The sequence below is a fragment of the Drosophila miranda genome, chromosome XL, assembly GCF_003369915.1.
Source record: "Drosophila miranda strain MSH22 chromosome XL, D.miranda_PacBio2.1, whole genome shotgun sequence".
Classification (NCBI taxonomy): Eukaryota; Metazoa; Arthropoda; class Insecta; order Diptera; family Drosophilidae; genus Drosophila; species Drosophila miranda.
In genome coordinates this window covers 23504361-23526705 of record NC_046673.1, presented here as the reverse complement: position 1 = coordinate 23526705, position 22345 = coordinate 23504361, and the positions used below count along the sequence as shown (strand labels likewise).

Sequence of the window (22345 nt, the reverse complement as noted above, 5' to 3'; positions counted from 1 at the left end):
ATGGACCGACAAATAAAAAAAAATACACTTATGGTAATCTCTTAGCATTAGGGACCATTAGGGTTCATGTATCCTTGCTGCACGTACAACGCAGAGGGCAATGAATCGCTCCAGCGTGATGGCAAAGTCTGATTCGATGTCGGTTTTTTTACACAATACCTTGCACACTGTTAGGAAGTATGTGCGCATTTTCTCTCCAAGATCACTTTCGAGAAACTCGTGACGATTAATCCACATATTTATGACGAGGAAAAACGAGCGCATCAGAATGAACATGTCATGGTATTGATCAGAGTTCGCCAGCTGCTGCCAGCTGACCAACTTTGCCATTTCGAATGCATTACGCGCATTTCCAGTCATTTGCAGTCTTGCTGGGACTTTGGTGTATCTGCTCAAGATGGTCAGAAGCAGGGCCAGGGCAATGTCACTGCCAGATCCAGATGAGAGCATTAAACGGGGAAAGGCCGCCTGCATATTCAAGAAATTTTCCAAACGCTTGGCTCCCACGCCTTGCACAAAGTTCTTATACAAGCCATTGGCAATAAATTCAATCTGGTCTGGATAAAGAATAGATACTAAATTGGAGACAGTATCTAACAGCGTGAAGCGTTTATTAATGACTATAAAATTATCCTGTTCGTATGTCATCATCATTATGGCCAGAATATATAAATCAAGCTTCTCTTCCAGATCAAAGTCTGCCCAAACATATCTGGACAAAGTCGCCTGCAAATAGCTTAGCAGCTGATAGCAATCTGATATTTGCAGTGCACGTTGAAAGTAATCCTTTATAGTCGATTTGGCCAGGAATGTTTTCAAGTCCTCATGATCGTAGCTCTTTCGAATCTTATCCTCGTCTGATTCAATGGAAGAATCAAGTAATTCCGTCGGATTCATTGTAAAATTGTATAAAGCGCGCCTCCCCTTGTAAACAAAACAAACGCAGCAGAAGAAGGATTAATGGCTGCATAAAATTTAAATATTTATATATCAGTAAAATCATTTTATTTTAATGCTTTATATGCTTATTTTGTTTAATAAAACATATATATGAATATAATGAGCGGACATACATGTGTTCAAATAAATCATGAAAAACGTGTTGAACCGTGCTTTGAATATTTTAACGGTGCGGGTTAGTGCGTGCTGGAACTTTTTACTTCAGTGCCACGATGAGTCGTGCCAAACTATTTCAGTCCTTGCCCATCTCTAGTACATATATATGTATGTGTGCTGCCCATAGCCCATTCCCATACACACACACATATACATACATTACGGCAAAGCAGAGGCTCCGCCATTTTGACGCGGCTACGTCGCCGACTGCTGCTTTTCCTATAAAAAGGCCGGCACCAAGCGCTCTCGGTCCATTATATCCATATTTTTGACCTGCTCGGACCACTTCCTTTTCCTCTTACTTATTGTTATTTTTCTAATACTAATGGCATTCTTTAGCAGAGTGCTACGGCCATGTCAGAAGTATTTGCTTAAATTGAAATAAAATTATTATCTGGTTGCGGCGGTTGCGGCGGTTGCGGCGGTTGCGGCGGTTGCGACGGCGGCAGCCGCCACCCAGGCTGGTGAATTCTGCATCGTTATTAAGGGCCCCTCCGGAACACTGTGGTCTCTGGGACAGTGATTCCAGATTCTGAGCGTCAAAATATGCTATATCTTTCAAAAATACAAGCTAGAACAAGCTACAAATAGATATATAGATTTCTAATTGTGTTATTATTTCATCTAATTCGCTATTACTCGAATCGGTATATTTATCGCTGGAACGTGTTGAATTTAAATATTTCCCGGGGATTGGTGGTTGTGGCAACATTTGGTATGACAGCGCAATCCATATTCGTTAAATTTCAAAAGAATTCTAGTCGTATACATCAAACAAGTAAATATTTCTAAAACAAACCATATATTTAATATTAAGTTTGATCTTAACGATATTCATTTGACTGAATACCCGTTCAATCACGGCATTTGACCACGGTAGACTTAAAATTCCAATGGAAAATAGAGCGGTTTATTCGAAAGATTTGTTTTTGCCAGCACCACCCCAACGCTTGACCATAGTGTTGGTATAATATTTAGAGCGATCGATTTTCTCATGGTAGTCGCACGCAATCCCTTCGGGAAATTCGGCTATGGGGTCGGAAACGATTCCTTCTGGATGTTACATACATCCATTTTCACCAAAAATCTAATATTTCCCCATACTCATTTTGAGTATCGGGTATACAAATGTTGAAGAAAAATTATTTTTTTTTTTTTTTTTTTTTTTTTTTTTAACTTTATAAAAACATTTATTGCGGATGCATCTGCAGCTGGATTGGTACTCAGCCCCTTGGATATTCTCCATATGGACCGACAAATAAAAAAAAATACACTTATGGTAATCTCTTAGCATTAGGGACCATTAGGGTTCATGTATCCTTGCTGCACGTACAACGCAGAGGGCAATGAATCGCTCCAGCGTCATGGCAAAGTCTGATTCGATGTCGGTTTTTTTACACAATACCTTGCACACGGTTAGGAAGTATGTGCGCATTTTCTCTCCAAGATCACTTTCGAGAAACTCGTGACGATTAATCCACATATTTATGACGAGGAAAAACGAGCGCATCAGAATGAACATGTCATGGTATTGATCAGAGTTCGCCAGCTGCTGCCAGCTGACCAACTTTGCCATTTCGAATGCATTACGCGCATTTCCAGTCATTTGCAGTCTTGCTGAGACTTTGGTGTATCTGCTCAAGATGGTCAGAAGCAGGGCCAGGGCAATGTCACTGCCAGATCCAGATGAGAGCATTAAACGGGGAAAGGCCGCCTGCATATTCAAGAAATTTTCCAAACGCTTGGCTCCCACGCCTTGCACAAAGTTCTTATACAAGCCATTGGCAATAAATTCAATCTGGTCTGGATAAAGAATAGATACTAAATTGGAGACAGTATCTAACAGCGTGAAGCGTTTATTAATGACTATAAAATTATCCTGTTCGTATGTCATCATCATTATGGCCAGAATATATAAATCAAGCTTCTCTTCCAGATCAAAATCTGCCCAAACATATCTGGACAAAGTCGCCTGCAAATAGCTTAGCAGCTGATAGCAATCTGATATTTGCAGTGCACGTTGAAAGTAATCCTTTATAGTCGATTTGGCCAGGAATGTTTTCAAGTCCTCATGATCGTAGCTCTTTCGAATCTTATCCTCGTCTGATTCAATGGAAGAATCAAGTAATTCCGTCGGATTCATTGTAAAATTGTATAAAGCGCGCCTCCCCTTGTAAACAAAACAAACGCAGCAGAAGAAGGATTAATGGCTGCATAAAATTTAAATATTTATATATCAGTAAAATCATTTTATTTTAATGCTTTATATGCTTATTTTGTTTAATAAAACATATATATGAATATAATGAGCGGACATACATGTGTTCAAATAAATCATGAAAAACGTGTTGAACCGTGCCTTGAATATTTTAACGGTGCGGGTTAGTGCGTGCTGGAACTTTTTACTTCAGTGCCACGATGAGTCGTGCCAAACTATTTCAGTCCTTGCCCATCTCTAGTACATATATATGTATGTGTGCTGCCCATAGCTCATTCCCATACACACACACATATACATACATTACGGCAAAGCAGAGGCTCCGCCATTTTGACGCGGCTACGTCGCCGATTGCTGCTTTTCCTATAAAAAGGCCGGCACCAAGCGCTCTCGGTCCATTATATCCATATTTTTGACCTGCTCGGACCACTTCCTTTTCCTTTTACTTATTGTTATTTTTCTAATACTAATGGCATTCTTTAGCAGAGTGCTACGGCCATGTCGGAAGTATTTGCTTAAATTGAAATAAAATTATTTTCTGGTTGCGGCGGTTGCGACGGCGGCAGCCGCCACCCAGGCTGGTGAATTCTGCATCGTTATTAAGGGCCCCTCCGGAACACTGTGGTCTCTGGGACAGTGATTCCAGATTCTGAGCGTCAAAATATGCTATATCTTACAAAAATACAAGCTAGAACAAGCTACAAATAGATATATATATTTCTAATTGTGTTATTATTTCATCTAATTCGCTATTACTCGAATCGGTATATTTATCGCTGGAACGTGTTGAATTTAAATATTTCCCGGTGATTGGTGGTTGTGGCAACATTTGGTATGACAGCGCAATCCATATTCGTTAAATTTCAAAAGAATTCTAGTCGTATACATCAAACAAGTAAATATTTCTAAAACAAACCATATATTTAATATTAAGTTTGATCTTAACGATATTCATTTGACTGAATACCCGTTCAATCACGGCATTTGACCACGGTAGACTTAAAATTCCAATCGAACATAGAGCGATTTATTCGAAAGATTTGTTTTTGCCAGCACCTCCCCAACGCTTGACCATAGTGTTGGTATAATATTTAGAGCGATCGATTTTCTCATGGTAGTCGCACGCAATCCCTTCGGGAAATTCGGCTATGGGGTCGGATTTTATTTTATTTTAATGCTTTATATGCTTATTTTGTTTAATAAAACATATATATGAATATAATGAGCGGACATACATGTGTTCAAATAAATCATGAAAAACGTGTTGAACCGTGCTTTGAATATTTTAACGGTGCGGGTTAGTGCGTGCTGGAACTTTTTACTTCAGTGCCACTATGAGTCGTGCCAAACTATTTCAGTCCTTGCCCATCTCTAGTACATATATATGTATGTGTGCTGCCCATAGCCCATTCCCATACACACACACATATACATACATTACGGCAAGGTATGTATATGTGTGTGCATACCTTGCCGTCACAAGAAAAATTAGAATTACAGAAAACATTCGAGAAACAAACAAAAAAATCACAAAAATACAAATAAAAACCGAAATTTAATTAACTTTTTCAATGAAACGTAACACCTTTAGGGGGGTATAAAATGCATTAACAATTTGCATCTACTTGGGGGGTATAGGATGGTCTTTTAGTTCAACTTTCTCTCTTCCATCTTCATGCTCTTCTTTCTCCAAAACAAAATTGAATTTTGCATACGATTTCAGGGCGCAAGGCGTTGTTGGACAGAGTTGAGCGTTTTTAAGTGCGGTTGTTTTGAATCACGGGCTCCTGATTTTCCGTTTTTAGCATCCGCGCTGCGCGTGTTACCTGGAAGGGTTGCGGCGGTTGCGACGGCGGCAGCCGCCACCCAGGCTGGTGAATTCTGCATCGTTATTAAGGGCCCCTCCGGAACACTGTGGTCTCTGGGACAGTGATTCCAGATTCTGAGTTTTTTTTCATAATTATCTAACAGCGAAAAGTTTTGATGGATTGAGTAAGTGCTAAGCACTTCCTTACGCGCGATTTTTTTGATTGTCATTATTTTGTTAATGTCCATCTCCTTTTCCCATACTGGGCACATCAGTCTGTCCCTAGCTGAGTGATTTTTCCCATTGCAAAGGATACACTTGGGACCAGTGCACTCCTCGACTCCGCATTTATAGCACCTCCTAGCTGATTTGCATCTGGTCGAAGTGTGACCAAGTCTGCCACAATTATAACATTGCCTTACTCTGGGAACATATATGCTTACTTTCATCCCACATATCCCAAAAAGAGATACCTTTTCTGGGATGTCTGAACCCTCAAAACCAATTTTGACTGTTTCTAATGGTATGAGCTTGAATGTTTCGTTGTTGTCATCGGTTGTAATTTTCTGCCTTCTTGCTAATCTTTCAATTGACTTAATTTTTATGTTAGAAGTAATATTATCCATAATTTCATTCTCAGAAAAACCGAGGGGCACCCCTTTAATTACTCCATAGGATTCCACATAGTCTTTTGGTATAAATACCACTAAATTCATTTTTTTTAACTCCTGAAAACCTTAAAATAAATCTTGTATAGTGTAGGCGCAAGAGCTACGATTTCTTTAATTCCTTTGATTTTAAGGTGTCTTATTTTTTCAAAAAAGAATAAGCCATTTTTGGTGTTTTGGTGCCGATGTGGCACTCACTATACAGCACTGTTTCTCTTTCGATACCTACATTTGATGGGTTTATAATCGGATTAGTATTTTTATTCAGTGTTTTAGTCATTTCAGTATTTCCAGTAAAACCATTTATGGCATTTGTGTGAGAATTGTGAACGGTCACACCGTCAGAAGCCTCCACCATTTTCTTACTGTCATCGTATATCAGCATTTTGTTATTTATGTCTGTATTGGTGTTGTCGCTTTTTTGTTCCTTGCGCATCTTTTTTGCTGGGTACTTTTCGTTAGTCAAGCTGTCGCATATGTCCTCTTTCACACTTGAACACAAAGCACTGAAGTTTTTTGCTATTGTTTTTTGGGTTTGAATTTTGCTGCTTTTTGCCACCTGATCAGGGGGTTTCAATTTGGCAGACACCGAGTGACCGGCGTCCGCCATACTTGCTGGTTTAACCAGATTGCCAAAGACTTACCTCTCCTTTGGGAAATGAAAAGAGGAATAATTTATATATTGATGAAGATTTGTATGAAATAAACAATGATCCAATTTTTACAATCACTTTTAATTAAGCCTTTGTTGCTTGGAAAAAGTCACTTTTCAGACTGTTAAGAAAAAACACGACCGGTCTCGCTCGCTGATGAAAAGGCCTAAATCATCGCTTATTAAATGCATGATTTTTGCCTAAAGATCATGCACATAATAAGCGATGATTTTTACCTAAAAATCATGCATCTTATAGGTGATGATTTTTACCTAAATATCATGCACTTAATAAGTGATGATTTTTCACGAAAAATCATGCATTTAATATAAAAAGTAATACATTGTAATTGTTTATTTTTCCAATTATTTTTATTTATTATTATTCATTATTGTCTGCTTTGTATTTTTTTTCTCTTGAGGTCTTCTGAAAATGACTATTCTTAATGTTGTGAATAGCCTTCCGAATCACTTTTTCTGCTGGCTCGTCGGGTATTTTCATCTTCACCGCCGCTGAAATAATTTTTTATTTAACACGCGTACAACACATATTATTAATTATTTAAAAACTGCACTTACCTGATAATAATAATAATCACAGATTACTTATTTTCACTTATTAAAACTCCGTGTGACGATTGCAAATAGCAAAGAACAAAGCAAAAAAGTTCTGTCGACGCAGGCGCAAAGAAGACGAAAAGATAAAACGAAGTTCTCTGCTACTGCGCACGGTCGGCAGAACCGAATTACGTTCGGCACGCGCGGAAAAGAAAGAAACAAAAGAAAAAACAAAGGGTTCGATTTGGCTGGCGTCAACGCCTCGATGACATAGTAGATGACATTCGTCATCGCTCACTGCTGGTACTGCAGGGCCATTCCCATACACACACACATATACATACATTACGGCAAAGCAGAGGCTCCGCCATTTTGACGCGGCTACGTCGCCGACTGCTGCTTTTCCTATAAAAAGGCCGGCACCAAGCGCTCTCGGTCCATTATATCCATATTTTTGACCTGCTCGGACCACTTCCTTTTCCTCTTACTTATTGTTATTTTTCTAATACTAATGGCATTCTTTAGCAGAGTGCTACGGCCATGTCGGAAGTATTTGCTTAAATTGAAATAAAATTATTTTCTGGTTGCGGCGGTTGCGACGGTTGCGACGGCGGCAGCCGCCACCCAGGCTGGTGAATTCTGCATCGTTATTAAGGGCCCCTCCGGAACACTGTGGTCTCTGGGACAGTGATTCCAGATTCTGAGCGTCAAAATATGCTATATCTTACAAAAATACAAGCTAGAACAAGCTACAAATAGATATATTGATTTCTAATTGTGTTATTATTTCATCTAATTCGCTATTACTCGAATCGGTATATTTATCGCTGGAACGTGTTGAATTTAAATATTTCCCGGTGATTGGTGGTTGTGGCAACATTTGGTATGACAGCGCAATCCATATTCGTTAAATTTCAAAGGAATTCTAGTCGTATACATCAAACAAGTAAATATTTCTAAAACAAACCATATATTTAATATTAAGTTTGATCTTAACGATATTCATTTGACTGAATACCCGTTCAATCACGGCATTTGACCACGGTAGACTTAAAATTCCAATCGAACATAGAGCGATTTATTCGAAAGATTTGTTTTTGCCAGCACCTCCCCAACGCTTGACCATAGTGTTGGTATAATATTTAGAGCGATCGATTTTCTCATGGTAGTCGCACGCAATCCCTTCGGTAAATTCGGCTATGGGGTCGGAAACGATTCCTTCTGGATATTACACACATCCATTTTCACCAAAAATCTAATATTTCCCCATACTCATTTTGAGTATCGGGTATACAAATGTTGAAGAAAAATTATTAATGGCTGCATAAAATTTAAATATTTATATATCAGTAAAATCATTTTATTTTAATGCTTTATATGCTTATTTTGTTTAATAAAAAAGCGCGGACATACATGTGTTCAAATAAATCATGAAAAACGTGTTGAACCGTGCTTTGAATATTTTAACGGTGCGGGTTAGTGCGTGCTGGAACTTTTTACTTCAGTGCCACGATGAGTCGTGCCAAACTATTTCAGTCCTTGCCCATCTCTAGTACATATATATGTATGTGTGCTGCCCATAGCCCATTCCCATACACACACACATATACATACATTACGGCAAGGTATGTATATGTGTGTGCATACCTTGCCGTCACAAGAAAAATTAGAATTACAGAAAACATTCGAGAAACAAACAAAAAAATCACAAAAATACAAATAAAAACCGAAATTTAATTAACTTTTTCAATGAAACGTAACACCTTTAGGGGGGTAAAAAATGCATTAACAATTTGCATCTACTTGGGGGGTATAGGATGGTCTTTTAGTTCAACTTTCTCTCTTCCATCTTCATGCTCTTCTTTCTCCAAAACAAAATTGAATCGGGAAATTCGGCTATGGGGTCGGAAACGATTCCTTCTGGATGTTAAACACATCCATTTTCACCAAAAATCTAATATTTCCCCATACTCATTTTGAGTATCGGGTATACAAATGTTGAAGAAAAATTATTATTTTTTTTTTATTTTTTTTTTTTTTAACTTTATAAAAACATTTTTTGCGGATGCATCTGCAGCTGGATTGGTACTCAGCCCCTTGGATATTCTCCATATGGACCGACAAATAAAAAAAAATACACTTATGGTAATCTCTTAGCATTAGGGACCATTAGGGTTCATGTATCCTTGCTGCACGTACAACGCAGAGGGCAATGAATCGCTCCAGCGTCATGGCAAAGTCTGATTCGATGTCGGTTTTTTTACACAATACCTTGCACACGGTTAGGAAGTATGTGCGCATTTTCTCTCCAAGATCACTTTCGAGAAACTCGTGACGATTAATCCACATAATTATGACGAGGAAAAACGAGCGCATCAGAATGAACATGTCATGGTATTGATCAGAGTTCGCCAGCTGCTGCCAGCTGACCAACTTTGCCATTTCGAATGCATTACGCGCATTTCCAGTCATTTGCAGTCTTGCTGGGACTTTGGTGTATCTGCTCAAGATGGTCAGAAGCAGGGCCAGGGCAATGTCACTGCCAGATCCAGATGAGAGCATTAAACGGGGAAAGGCCGCCTGCATATTCAAGAAATTTTCCAAACGCTTGGCTCCCACGCCTTGCACAAAGTTCTTATACAAGCCATTGGCAATAAATTCAATCTGGTCTGGATAAAGAATATATACTAAATTGGAGACAGTATCTAACAGCGTGAAGCGTTTATTAATGACTATAAAATTATCCTGTTCGTATGTCATCATCATTATGGCCAGAATATATAAATCAAGCTTCTCTTCCAGATCAAAATCTGCCCAAACATATCTGGACAAAGTCGCCTGCAAATAGCTTAGCAGCTGATAGCAATCTGATATTTGCAGTGCACGTTGAAAGTAATCCTTTATAGTCGATTTGGCCAGGAATGTTTTCAAGTCCTCATGATCGTAGCTCTTTCGAATCTTATCCTCGTCTGATTCAATGGAAGAATCAAGTAATTCCGTCGGATTCATTGTAAAATTGTATAAAGCGCGCCTCCCCTTGTAAACAAAACAAACGCAGCAGAAGAAGGATTAATGGCTGCATAAAATTAAAATATTTATATATCAGTAAAATCATTTTATTTTAATGCTTTATATGCTTATTTTGTTTAATAAAACATATATTTGAATATAATGAGCGGACATACATGTGTTCAAATAAATCATGAAAAACGTGTTGAACCGTGCTTTGAATATTTTAACGGTGCGGGTTAGTGCGTGCTGGAACTTTTTACTTCAGTGCCACGATGAGTCGTGCCAAACTATTTCAGTCCTTGCCCATCTCTAGTACATATATATGTATGTGTGCTGCCCATAGCCCATTCCCATATACACACACATATACATACATTACGGCAAGGTATGTATATGTGTGTGCATACCTTGCCGTCACAAGAAAAATTAGAATTACAGAAAACATTCGAGAAACAAACAAAAAAATCACAAAAATACAAATAAAAACCGAAATTTAATTAACTTTTTCAATGAAACGTAACACCTTTAGGGGGGTATAAAATGCATTAACAATTTGCATCTACTTGGGGGGTATAGGATGGTCTTTTAGTTCAACTTTCTCTCTTCCATCTTCATGCTCTTCTTTCTCCAAAACAAAATTGAATTTTGCATACGATTTCAGGGCGCAAGGCGTTGTTGGACAGAGTTGAGCGTTTTCAAGTGCGGTTGTTTTGAATCACGGGCTCCTGATTTTCCGTTTTTAGCATCCGCGCTGCGCGTGTTACCTGGAAGGGTTGCGGCGGTTGCGACGGTTGCGGCGGCGGCAGCCGCCACCCAGGCTGGTGAATTCTGCATCGTTATTAAGGGCCCCTCCGGAACACTGTGGTCTCTGGGACAGTGATTCCAGATTCTGAGCGTCAAAATATGCTATATCTTACAAAAATACAAGCTAGAACAAGCTACAAATAGATATATAGATTTATAATTGTGTTATTATTTCATCTAATTCGCTATTACTCGAATCGGTATATTTATCGCTGGAACGTGTTGAATTTAAATATTTCCCGGTGATTGGTGGTTGTGGCAACATTTGGTATGACAGCGCAATCCATATTCGTTAAATTTCAAAAGAATTCTAGTCGTATACATCAAACAAGTAAATATTTCTAAAACAAACCATATATTTAATATTAAGTTTGATCTTAACGATATTCATTTGACTGAATACCCGTTCAATCACGGCATTTGACCACGGTAGACTTAAAATTCCAATGGAAAATAGAGCGGTTTATTCGAAAGATTTGTTTTTGCCAGCACCTCCCCAACGCTTGACCATAGTGTTGGTATAATATTTAGAGCGATCGATTTTCTCATGGTAGTCGCACGCAATCCCTTCGGGAAATTCGGCTATGGGGTCGGAAACGATTCCTTCTGGATATTACACACATCCATTTTCACCAAAAATCTAATATTTCCCCATACTCATTTTGAGTATCGGGTATACAAATGTTGAAGAAAAATTATTAATGGCTGCATAAAATTTAAATATTTATATATCAGTAAAATCATTTTATTTTAATGCTTTATATGCTTATTTTGTTTAATAAAAAATATATATGAATATAATGAGCGGACATACATGTGTTCAAATAAATCATAAAAAACGTGTTGAACCGTGCTTTGAATATTTTAACGGTGCGGGTTAGTGCGTGCTGGAACTTTTTACTTCAGTGCCACGATGAGTCGTGCCAAACTATTTCAGTCCTTGCCCATCTCTAGTACATATATATGTATGTGTGCTGCCCATAGCCCATTCCCATACACACACACATATACATACATTACGGCAAAGCAGAGGCTCCGCCATTTTGACGCGGCTACGTCGCCGACTGCTGCTTTTCCTATAAAAAGGCCGGCACCAAGCGCTCTCGGTCCATTATATCCATATTTTTGACCTGCTCGGACCACTTCCTTTTCCTCTTACTTATTGTTATTTTTCTAATACTAATGGCATTCTTTAGCAGAGTGCTACGGCCATGTCGGAAGTATTTGCTTAAATTGAAATAAAATTAATTTCTGGTTGCGGCGGTTGCGACGGCGGCAGCCGCCACCTAGGCTGGTGAATTCTGCATCGTTATTAAGGGCCCCTCCGGAACACTGTGGTCTCTGGGACAGTGATTCCAGATTCTGAGCGTCAAAATATGCTATATCTTACAAAAATACAAGCTAGAACAAGCTACAAATAGATATATAGATTTCTAATTGTGTTATTATTTCATCTAATTCGCTATTACTCGAATCGGTATATTTATCGCTGGAACGTGTTGAATTTAAATATTTCCCGGTGATTGGTGGTTGTGGCAACATTTGGTATGACAGCGCAATCCATATTCGTTAAATTTCAAAAGAATTCTAGTCGTATACATCAAACAAGTAAATATTTCTAAAACAAACCATATATTTAATATTAAGTTTGATCTTAACGATATTCATTTGACTGAATACCCGTTCAATCACGGCATTTGACCACGGTAGACTTAAAATTCCAATCGAACATAGAGCGATTTATTCGAAAGATTTGTTTTTGCCAGCACCTCCCCAACGCTTGACCATAGTGTTGGTATAATATTTAGAGCGATCGATTTTCTCATGGTAGTCGCACGCAATCCCTTCGGGAAATTCGGCTATGGGGTCGGATTTTATTTTATTTTAATGCTTTATATGCTTATTTTGTTTAATAAAACATATATATGAATATAATGAGCGGACATACATGTGTTCAAATAAATCATGAAAAACGTGTTGAACCGTGCTTTGAATATTTTAACGGTGCGGGTTAGTGCGTGCTGGAACTTTTTACTTCAGTGCCACTATGAGTCGTGCCAAACTATTTCAGTCCTTGCCCATCTCTAGTACATATATATGTATGTGTGCTGCCCATAGCCCATTCCCATACACACACACATATACATACATTACGGCAAGGTATGTATATGTGTGTGCATACCTTGCCGTCACAAGAAAAATTAGAATTACAGAAAACATTCGAGAAACAAACAAAAAAATCACAAAAATACAAATAAAAACCGAAATTTAATTAACTTTTTCAATGAAACGTAACACCTTTAGGGGGGTATAAAATGCATTAACAATTTGCATCTACTTGGGGGTATAGGATGGTCTTTTAGTTCAACTTTCTCTCTTCCATCTTCATGCTCTTCTTTCTCCAAAACAAAATTGAATTTTGCATACGATTTCAGGGCGCAAGGCGTTGTTGGACAGAGTTGAGCGTTTTCAAGTGCGGTTGTTTTGAATCACGGGCTCCTGATTTTCCGTTTTTAGCATCCGCGCTGCGCGTGTTACCTGGAAGGGTTGCGGCGGTTGCGACGGTTGCGACGGTTGCGACGGTTGCGGCGGTTGCGGCAGTTGCGACGGCGGCAGCCGCCACCCAGGCTGGTGAATTCTGCATCGTTATTAAGGGCCCCTCCGGAACACTGTGGTCTCTGGGACAGTGATTCCAGATTCTGAGTTTTTTTCATAATTATCTAACAGCGAAAAGTTTTGATGGATTGAGTAAGTGCTAAGCACTTCCTTACGCGCGATTTTTTTGATTGTCATTATTTTGTTAATGTCCATCTCCTTTTCCCATACTGGGCACATCAGTCTGTCCCTAGCTGAGTGATTTTTCCCATTGCAAAGGATACACTTGAGACCAGTGCACTCCTCGACTCCGCATTTATAGCACCTCCTAGCTGATTTGCATCTGGTCGAAGTGTGACCAAGTCTGCCACAATTATAACATTGCCTTACTCTGGGAACATATATGCTTACTTTCATCCCACATATCCCAAAAAGAGATACCTTTTCTGGGATGTCTGAACCCTCAAAACCAATTTTGACTGTTTCTAATGTTATGAGCTTGAATGTTTCGTTGTTGTCATCGGTTGTAATTTTCTGCCTTCTTGCTAATCTTTCAATTGACTTAATTTTTATGTTAGAAGTAATATTATCCATAATTTCATTCTCAGAAAAACCGAGGGGCACCCCTTTAATTACTCCATAGGATTCCACATAGTCTTTTGGTATAAATACCACTAAATTCATTTTTTTTAACTCCTCATTTAAAACTAAATCATTTGCTTCGCTGAAAACCTTAAAATAAATCTTGTATAGTGTGGGCGCAAGAGCTACGATTTCTTTAATTCCTTTGATTTTAAGGTGTCTTATTTTTTCAAAAAAGAATAAGCCATTTTTGGTGTTTTGGTGCCGATGTGGCACTCACTATACAACACTGTTTCTCTTTCGATACCTACATTTGATGGGTTTATAATCGGATTAGTATTTTTATTCAGTGTTTTAGTCATTTCAGTATTTCCAGTAAAACCATTTATGGCATTTGTGTGAGAATTGTGAACGGTCACACCGTCAGAAGCCTCCACCATTTTCTTACTGTCATCGTATATCAGCATTTTGTTATTTATGTCTGTATTGGTGTTGTCGCTTTTTTGTTCCTTGCGCATCTTTTTTGCTGGGTACTTTTCGTTAGTCAAGCTGTCGCATATGTCCTCTTTCACACTTGAACACAAAGCACTGAAGTTTTTTGCTATTGTTTTTTGGGTTTGAATTTTGCTGCTTTTTGCCACCTGATCAGGGGGTTTCAATTTGGCAGACACCGAGTGACCGGCGTCCGCCATACTTGCTGGTTTAACCAGATTGCCAAAGACTTACCTCTCCTTTGGGAAATGAAAAGAGGAATAATTTATATATTGATGAAGATTTGTATGAAATAAACAATGATCCAATTTTTACAATCACTTTTAATTAAGCCTTTGTTGCTTGGAAAAAGTCACTTTTCAGACTGTTAAGAAAAAACACGACCGGTCTCGCTCGCTGATGAAAAGGCCTAAATCATCGCTTATTAAATGCATGATTTTTGCCTAAAGATCATGCACATAATAAGCGATGATTTTTACCTAAAAATCATGCATCTTATAGGTGATGATTTTTACCTAAATATCATGCACTTAATAAGTGATGATTTTTCACGAAAAATCATGCATTTAATATAAAAAGTAATACATTGTAATTGTTTATTTTTCCAATTATTTTTATTTATTATTATTCATTATTGTCTGCTTTGTATTTTTTTTCTCTTGAGGTCTTCTGAAAATGACTATTCTTAATGTTGTGAATAGCCTTCCGAATCACTTTTTCTGCTGGCTCGTCGGGTATTTTCATCTTCACCGCCGCTGAAATAATTTTTTATTTAACACGCGTACAACACATATTATTAATTATTTAAAAACTGCACTTACCTGATAATAATAATAATCACAGATTACTTATTTTCACTTATTAAAACTCCGTGGGACGATTGCAAATAGCAAAGAACAAAGCAAAAAAGTTCTGTCGACGCAGGCGCAAAGAAGACGAAAAGATAAAACGAAGTTCTCTGCTACTGCGCACGGTCGGCAGAACCGAATTACGTTCGGCACGCGCGGAAAAGAAAGAAACAAAAGAAAAAACAAAGGGTTCGATTTGGCTGGCGTCAACGCCTCGATGACATTGTAGATGACATTCGTCATCGCTCACTGCTGGTACTGCAGGGCCATTCCCATACACACACACATATACATACATTACGGCAAAGCAGAGGCTCCGCCTTTTGACGCGGCTACGTCGCCGACTGCTGCTTTTCCTATAAAAAGGCCGGCACCAAGCGCTCTCGGTCCATTATATCCATATTTTTGACCTGCTCGGACCACTTCCTTTTCCTCTTACTTATTGTTATTTTTCTAATACTAATGGCATTCTTTAGCAGAGTGCTACGGCCATGTCGGAAGTATTTGCTTAAATTGAAATAAAATTATTATCTGGCGGCGCCGGTTGCGGCGGTTGCGACGGTTGCGGCGGTTGCGACGGCGGCAGCCGCCACCCAGGCTGGTGAATTCTGCATCGTTATTAAGGGCCCCTCCGGAACACTGTGGTCTCTGGGACAGTGATTCCAGATTCTGAGCGTCAAAATATGCTATATCTTACAAAAATACAAGCTAGAACAAGCTACAAATAGATATATAGATTTTTAATTGTGTTATTATTTCATCTAATTCGCTATTACTCGAATCCGTATATTTATCGCTGGAACGTGTTGAATTTAAATATTTCCTGGTGATTGGTGGTTGTGGCAACATTTGGTATGACAGCGCAATCCATATTCGTTAAATTTCAAAAGAATTCTAGTCGTATACATCAAACAAGTAAATATTTCTAAAACAAACCATATATTTAATATTAAGTTTGATCTTAACGATATTCATTTGACTGAATACCCGTTCAATCACGGCATTTGACCACGGTAGACTTAAAATTCCAATGGAAAATAGAGCGGTTTATTCGAAAGATTTGTTTTTGCCAGCACCTCCCCAACGCTTGACCATAGTGTTGGTATAATATTTAGAGCGATCGATTTTCTCATGGTAGTCGCACGCAATCCCTTCGGGAAATTCGGCTATTGGGTCGGAAACGATTCCTTCTGGATATTACACACATCCATTTTCACCAAAAATCTAATATTTCCCCATACTCATTTTGAGTATCGGGTATACAAATGTTGAAGAAAAATTATTAATGGCTGCATAAAATTTAAATATTTATATATCAGTAAAATCATTTTATTTTAATGCTTTATATGCTTATTTTGTTTAATAAAAAATATATATGAATATAATGAGCGGACATACATGTGTTCAAATAAATCATGAAAAACGTGTTGAACCGTGCTTTGAATATTTTAACGGTGCGGGTTAGTGCGTGCTGGAACTTTTTACTTCAGTGCCACGATGAGTCGTGCCAAACTATTTCAGTCCTTGCCCATCTCTAGTACATATATATGTATGTGTGCTGCCCATAGCCCATTCCCATACACACACACATATACATACATTACGGCAAGGTATGTATATGTGTGTGCATACCTTGCCGTCACAAGAAAAATTAGAATTACAGAAAACATTCGAGAAACAAACAAAAAAATCACAAAAATACAAATAAAAACCGAAATTTAATTAACTTTTTCAATGAAACGTAACACCTTTAGGGGGGTAAAAAATGCATTAACAATTTGCATCTACTTGGGGGGTATAGGATGGTCTTTTAGTTAAACTTTCTCTCTTCCATCTTCATGCTCTTCTTTCTCCAAAACAAAATTGAATTTTGCATACGATTTCAGGGCGCAAGGCGTTGTTGGACAGAGTTGAGCGTTTTCAAGTGCGGTTGTTTTGAATCACGGGCTCCTGATTTTCCGTTTTTAGCATCCGCGCTGCGCGTGTTACCTGGAAGGGTTGCGGCGGTTGCGACGGTTGCGACGGTTGCGGCGGTTGCGACGGCGGCAGCCGCCACCCAGGCTGGTGAATTCTGCATCGTTATTAAGGGCCCCTCCGGAACACTGTGGTCTCTGGGACAGTGATTCCAGATTCTGAGCGTCAAAATATGCTATATCTTACAAAAATACAAGCTAGAACAAGCTACAAATAGATATATAGATTTCTAATTGTGTTATTATTTCATCTAATTCGCTATTACTCGAATCGGTATATTTATCGCTGGAACGTGTTGAATTTAAATATTTCCCGGTGATTGGTGGTTGTGGCAACATTTGGTATGACAGCGCAATCCATATTCGTTAAATTTCAAAAGAATTCTAGTCGTATACATCAAACAAGTAAATATTTCTAAAACAAACCATATATTTAATATTAAGTTTGATCTTAACGATATTCATTTGACTGAATACCCGTTCAATCACGGCATTTGACCACGGTAGACTTAAAATTCCAATGGAAAATAGAGCGGTTTATTCGAAAGATTTGTTTTTGCCAGCACCTCCCCAACGCTTGACCATAGTGTTGGTATAATATTTAGAGCGATCGATTTTCTCATGGTAGTCGCACGCAATCCCTTCGGGAAATTCGGTTATGGGGTCGGAAACGATTCCTTCTGGATAATACACACATCCATTTTCACCAAAAATCTAATATTTCCCCATACTCATTTTGAGTATCGGGTATACAAATGTTGAAGAAAAATTATTAATGGCTGCATAAAATTTAAATATTTATATATCAGTAAAATCATTTTATTTAAATGCTTTATATGCTTATTTTGTTTAATAAAAAATATATATGAATATAATGAGCGGACATACATGTGTTCAAATAAATCATGAAAAACGTGTTGAACCGTGCTTTGAATATTTTAACGGTGCGGGTTAGTGCGTGCTGGAACTTTTTACTTCAGTGCCACGATGAGTCGTGCCAAACTATTTCAGTCCTTGCCCATCTCTAGTACATATATATGTATGTGTGCTGCCCATAGCCCATTCCCATACACACACACATATACATACATTACGGCAAGGTATGTATATGTGTGTGCATACCTTGCCGTCACAAGAAAAATTAGAATTACAGAAAACAATCGAGAAACAAACAAAAAAATCACAAAAATACAAATAAAAACCGAAATTTAATTAACTTTTTCAATGAAACGTAACACCTTTAGGGGGGTATAAAATGCATTAACAATTTGCATCTACTTGGGGGGTATAGGATGGTCTTTTAGTTCAACTTTCTCTCTTCCATCTTCATGCTCTTCTTTCTAAAAAACAAAATTGAATTTTGATACGATTTCAGGGAGCAAGGCGTTGTTGGACAGAGTTGAGCGTTTTCAAGTGCGGTTGTTTTTAATCACGGGCTCCTGATTTTCCGTTTTTAGCATCCGCGCTGCGCGTGTTACCTGGAAGGGTTGCGGCGGTTGCGACGGCGGCAGCCGCCACCCAGGCTGGTGAATTCTGCATCGTTATTAAGGGCCCCTCCGGAACACTGTGGTCTCTGGGACAGTGATTCCAGATTCTGAGCGTCAAAATATGCTATATCTTACAAAAATACAAGCTAGAACAAGCTACAAATAGATATATAGATTTCTAATTGTGTTATTATTTCATCTAATTCGCTATTACTCGAATCGGTATATTTATCGCTGGAACGTGTTGAATTTAAATATTTCCCGGTGATTGGTGGTTGTGGCAACATTTGGTATGACAGCGCAATCCATATTCGTTAAATTTCAAAAGAATTCTAGTCGTATACATCAAACAAGTAAATATTTCTAAAACAAACCATATATTTAATATTAAGTTTGATCTTAACGATATTCATTTGACTGAATACCCGTTCAATCACGGCATTTGACCACGGTAGACTTAAAATTCCAATGGAAAATAGAGCGGTTTATTCGAAAGATTTGTTTTTGCCAGCACCTCCCCAACGCTTGACCATAGTGTTGGTATAATATTTAGAGCGATCGATTTTCTCATGGTAGTCGCACGCAATCCCTTCGGGAAATTCGGCTATGGGGTCGGAAACGATTCCTTCTGGATGTTACACACATCCATTTTCACCAAAATGTTGAAGCAAAATTATTTTTTTTTTTTTAATTTTTTTTTTTTTAAATTTTATAAAAACATTTATTGCGGATGCATCTGCAGCTGGATTGGTACTCAGCCCCTTGGATATTCTCCATATGGACCGACAAATAAAAAAAAATACACTTATGGTAATCTCTTAGCATTAGGGACCATTAGGGTTCATGTATCCTTGCTGCACGTACAACGCAGAGAGCAATGAATCGCTCCAGCGTCATGGCAAAGTCTGATTCGATGTCGGTTTTTTTACACAATACCTTGCACACGGTTAGGAAGTATGTGCGCATTTTCTCTCCAAGATCACTTTCGAGAAACTCGTGACGATTAATCCACATATTTATGACGAGGAAAAACGAGCGCATCAGAATGAACATGTCATGGTATTGATCAGAGTTCGCCAGCTGCTGCCAGCTGACCAACTTTGCCATTTCGAATGCATTACGCGCATTTCCAGTAATTTGCAGTCTTGCTGGGACTTTGGTGTATCTGCTCAAGATGGTCAGAAGCAGGGCCAGGGCAATGTCACTGCCAGATCCAGATGAGAGCATTAAACGGGGAAAGGCCGCCTGCATATTCAAGAAATTTTCCAAACGCTTGGCTCCCACGCCTTGCACAAAGTTCTTATACAAGCCATTGGCAATAAAATCAATCTGGTCTGGATAAAGAATAGATACTAAATTGGAGACAGTATCTAACAGCGTGAAGCGTTTATTAATGACTATAAAATTATCCTGTTCGTATGTCATCATCATTATGGCCAGAATATATAAATCAAGCTTCTCTTCCAGATCAAAATCTGCCCAAACATATCTGGACAAAGTCGCCTGCAACTAGCTTAGCAGCTGATAGTAATCTGATATTTGCAGTGCACGTTGAAAGTAATCCTTTATAGTCGATTTGGCCAGGAATGTTTTCAAGTCCTCATGATCGTAGCTCTTTCGAATCTTATCCTCGTCTGATTCAATGGAAGAATCAAGTAATTCCGTCGGATTCATTGTAAAATTGTATAAAGCGCGCCTCCCCTTGTAAACAAAACAAACGCAGCAGAAGAAGGATTAATGGCTGCATAAAATTTAAATATTTATATATCAGTAAAATCATTTTATTTTAATGCTTTATATGCTTATTTTGTTTAATAAAACATATATATGAATATAATGAGCGGACATACATGTGTTCAAATAAATCATGAAAAACGTGTTGAACCGTGCTTTGAATATTTTAACGGTGCGGGTTAGTGCGTGCTGGAACTTTTTACTTCAGTGCCACGATGAGTCGTGCCAAACTATTTCAGTCCTTGCCCATCTCTAGTACATATATATGTATGTGTGCTGCCCATAGCCCATTCCCATACACACACACATATACATACATTACGGCAAAGCAGAGGCTCCGCCATTTTGACGCGGCTACGTCGCCGACTGCTGCTTTTCCTATAAAAAGGCCGGCACCAAGCGCTCTCGGTCCATTATATCCATATTTTTGACCTGCTCGGACCACTTCCTTTTCCTCTTACTTATTGTTATTTTTCTAATACTAATGGCATTCTTTAGCAGAGTGCTACGGCCATGTCGGAAGTATTTGCTTAAATTGAAATAAAATTATTATCTGGCGGCGCCGGTTGCGGCGGTTGCGGCGATTGCGACGGTTGCGACGGCGGCAGCCGCCACCCAGGCTGGTGAATTCTGCATCGTTATTAAGGGCCCCTCCGGAACACTGTGGTCTCTGGGACAGTGATTCCAGATTCTGAGCGTCAAAATATGCTATATCTTACAAAAATACAAGCTAGAACAAGCTACAAATAGATATATAGATTTCTAATTGTGTTATTATTTCATCTAATTCGCTATTACTCGAATCGGTATATTTATCGCTGGAACGTGTTGAATTTAAATATTTCCCGGTGATTGGTGGTTGTGGCAACATTTTGTATGACAGCGCAATCCATATTCGTTAAATTTCAAAAGAATTCTAGTCGTATACATCAAACAAGTAAATATTTCTAAAACAAACCATATATTTAATATTAAGTTTGATCTTAACGATATTCATTTGACTGAATACCCGTTCAATCACGGCATTTGACCACGGTAGACTTAAAATTCCAATGGAAAATAGAGCGGTTTATTCGAAAGATTTGTTTTTGCCAGCACCTCCCCAACGCTTGACCATAGTGTTGGTATAATATTTAGAGCGATCGATTTTCTCATGGTAGTCGCACGCAATCCCTTCGGGAAATTCGGCTATGGGGTCGGATTTTATTTTATTTTAATGCTTTATATGCTTATTTTGTTTAATAAAACATATATATGAATATAATGAGCGGACATACATGTGTTCAAATAAATCATGAAAAACGTGTTGAACCGTGCTTTGAATATTTTAACGGTGCGGGTTAGTGCGTGCTGGAACTTTTTACTTCAGTGCCACGATGAGTCGTGCCAAACTATTTCAGTCCTTGCCCATCTCTAGTACATATATATGTATGTGTGCTGCCCATAGCCCATTCCCATACACACACACATATACATACATTACGGCAAAGCAGAGGCTCTGCCATTTTGACGTGGCTACGTCGCCGACTGCTGCTTTTCCTATAAAAAGGCCGGCACCAAGCGCTCTCGGTCCATTATATCCATATTTTTGACCTGCTCGGACCACTTCCTTTTCCTCTTACTTATTGTTATTTTTCTAATACTAATGGCATTCTTTAGCAGAGTGCTACGGCCATGTCGGAAATATTTGCTTAAATTGAAATAAAATTATTTTCTGGTTGCGGCGGTTGCGACGGTTGCGGCGGTTGCGACGGCGGCAGCCGCCACCCAGGCTGGTGAATTCTGCATCGTTATTAAGG

General features: G+C 38.6%; 4 protein-coding genes and 2 long non-coding RNA genes across 6 annotated transcripts; all 6 read right to left on the bottom strand.

Annotated features, from left to right (window-relative positions):
- Positions 1 to 57: 57 nt before the first annotated feature.
- On the bottom strand, positions 58 to 897 carry LOC117191298. The gene has a single exon (XM_033396207.1). It carries the CDS (start codon positions 895 to 897, stop codon positions 58 to 60), a length of 840 nt encoding a protein of 279 aa, XP_033252098.1.
- Positions 898 to 2419: 1522 nt separating this feature from the next.
- LOC117191289 lies at positions 2420 to 3259 on the bottom strand. Its single transcript, XM_033396198.1, has one exon. The coding sequence runs from the start codon at positions 3257 to 3259 to the stop codon at positions 2420 to 2422; it is 840 nt and encodes a 279-aa protein (XP_033252089.1).
- A 3625-nt stretch (positions 3260 to 6884) lies between these two features.
- On the bottom strand, positions 6885 to 7305 carry LOC117187324. The gene is made up of 2 exons (XR_004472038.1): positions 7041 to 7305; positions 6885 to 6974 (listed from the first exon to the last, which is right to left on the bottom strand). It is a non-coding gene; the product is annotated as an uncharacterized LOC117187324 (long non-coding RNA).
- A 1883-nt stretch (positions 7306 to 9188) lies between these two features.
- On the bottom strand, positions 9189 to 10028 carry LOC117191278. Its single transcript, XM_033396191.1, has one exon. It carries the CDS (start codon positions 10026 to 10028, stop codon positions 9189 to 9191), a length of 840 nt encoding a protein of 279 aa, XP_033252082.1.
- Positions 10029 to 15169: 5141 nt separating this feature from the next.
- LOC117187326 lies at positions 15170 to 15607 on the bottom strand. The gene is made up of 2 exons (XR_004472041.1): positions 15326 to 15607; positions 15170 to 15259 (listed from the first exon to the last, which is right to left on the bottom strand). It is a non-coding gene; the product is annotated as an uncharacterized LOC117187326 (long non-coding RNA).
- A 3192-nt stretch (positions 15608 to 18799) lies between these two features.
- Positions 18800 to 20486, bottom strand: LOC117191270. The gene is made up of 3 exons (XM_033396181.1): positions 20363 to 20486; positions 19677 to 20146; positions 18800 to 18919 (listed from the first exon to the last, which is right to left on the bottom strand). Exons 1-3 carry the CDS (start codon positions 20484 to 20486, stop codon positions 18800 to 18802), a joined length of 714 nt encoding a protein of 237 aa, XP_033252072.1.
- Between the last annotated feature and the right edge of the window lie 1859 nt (positions 20487 to 22345).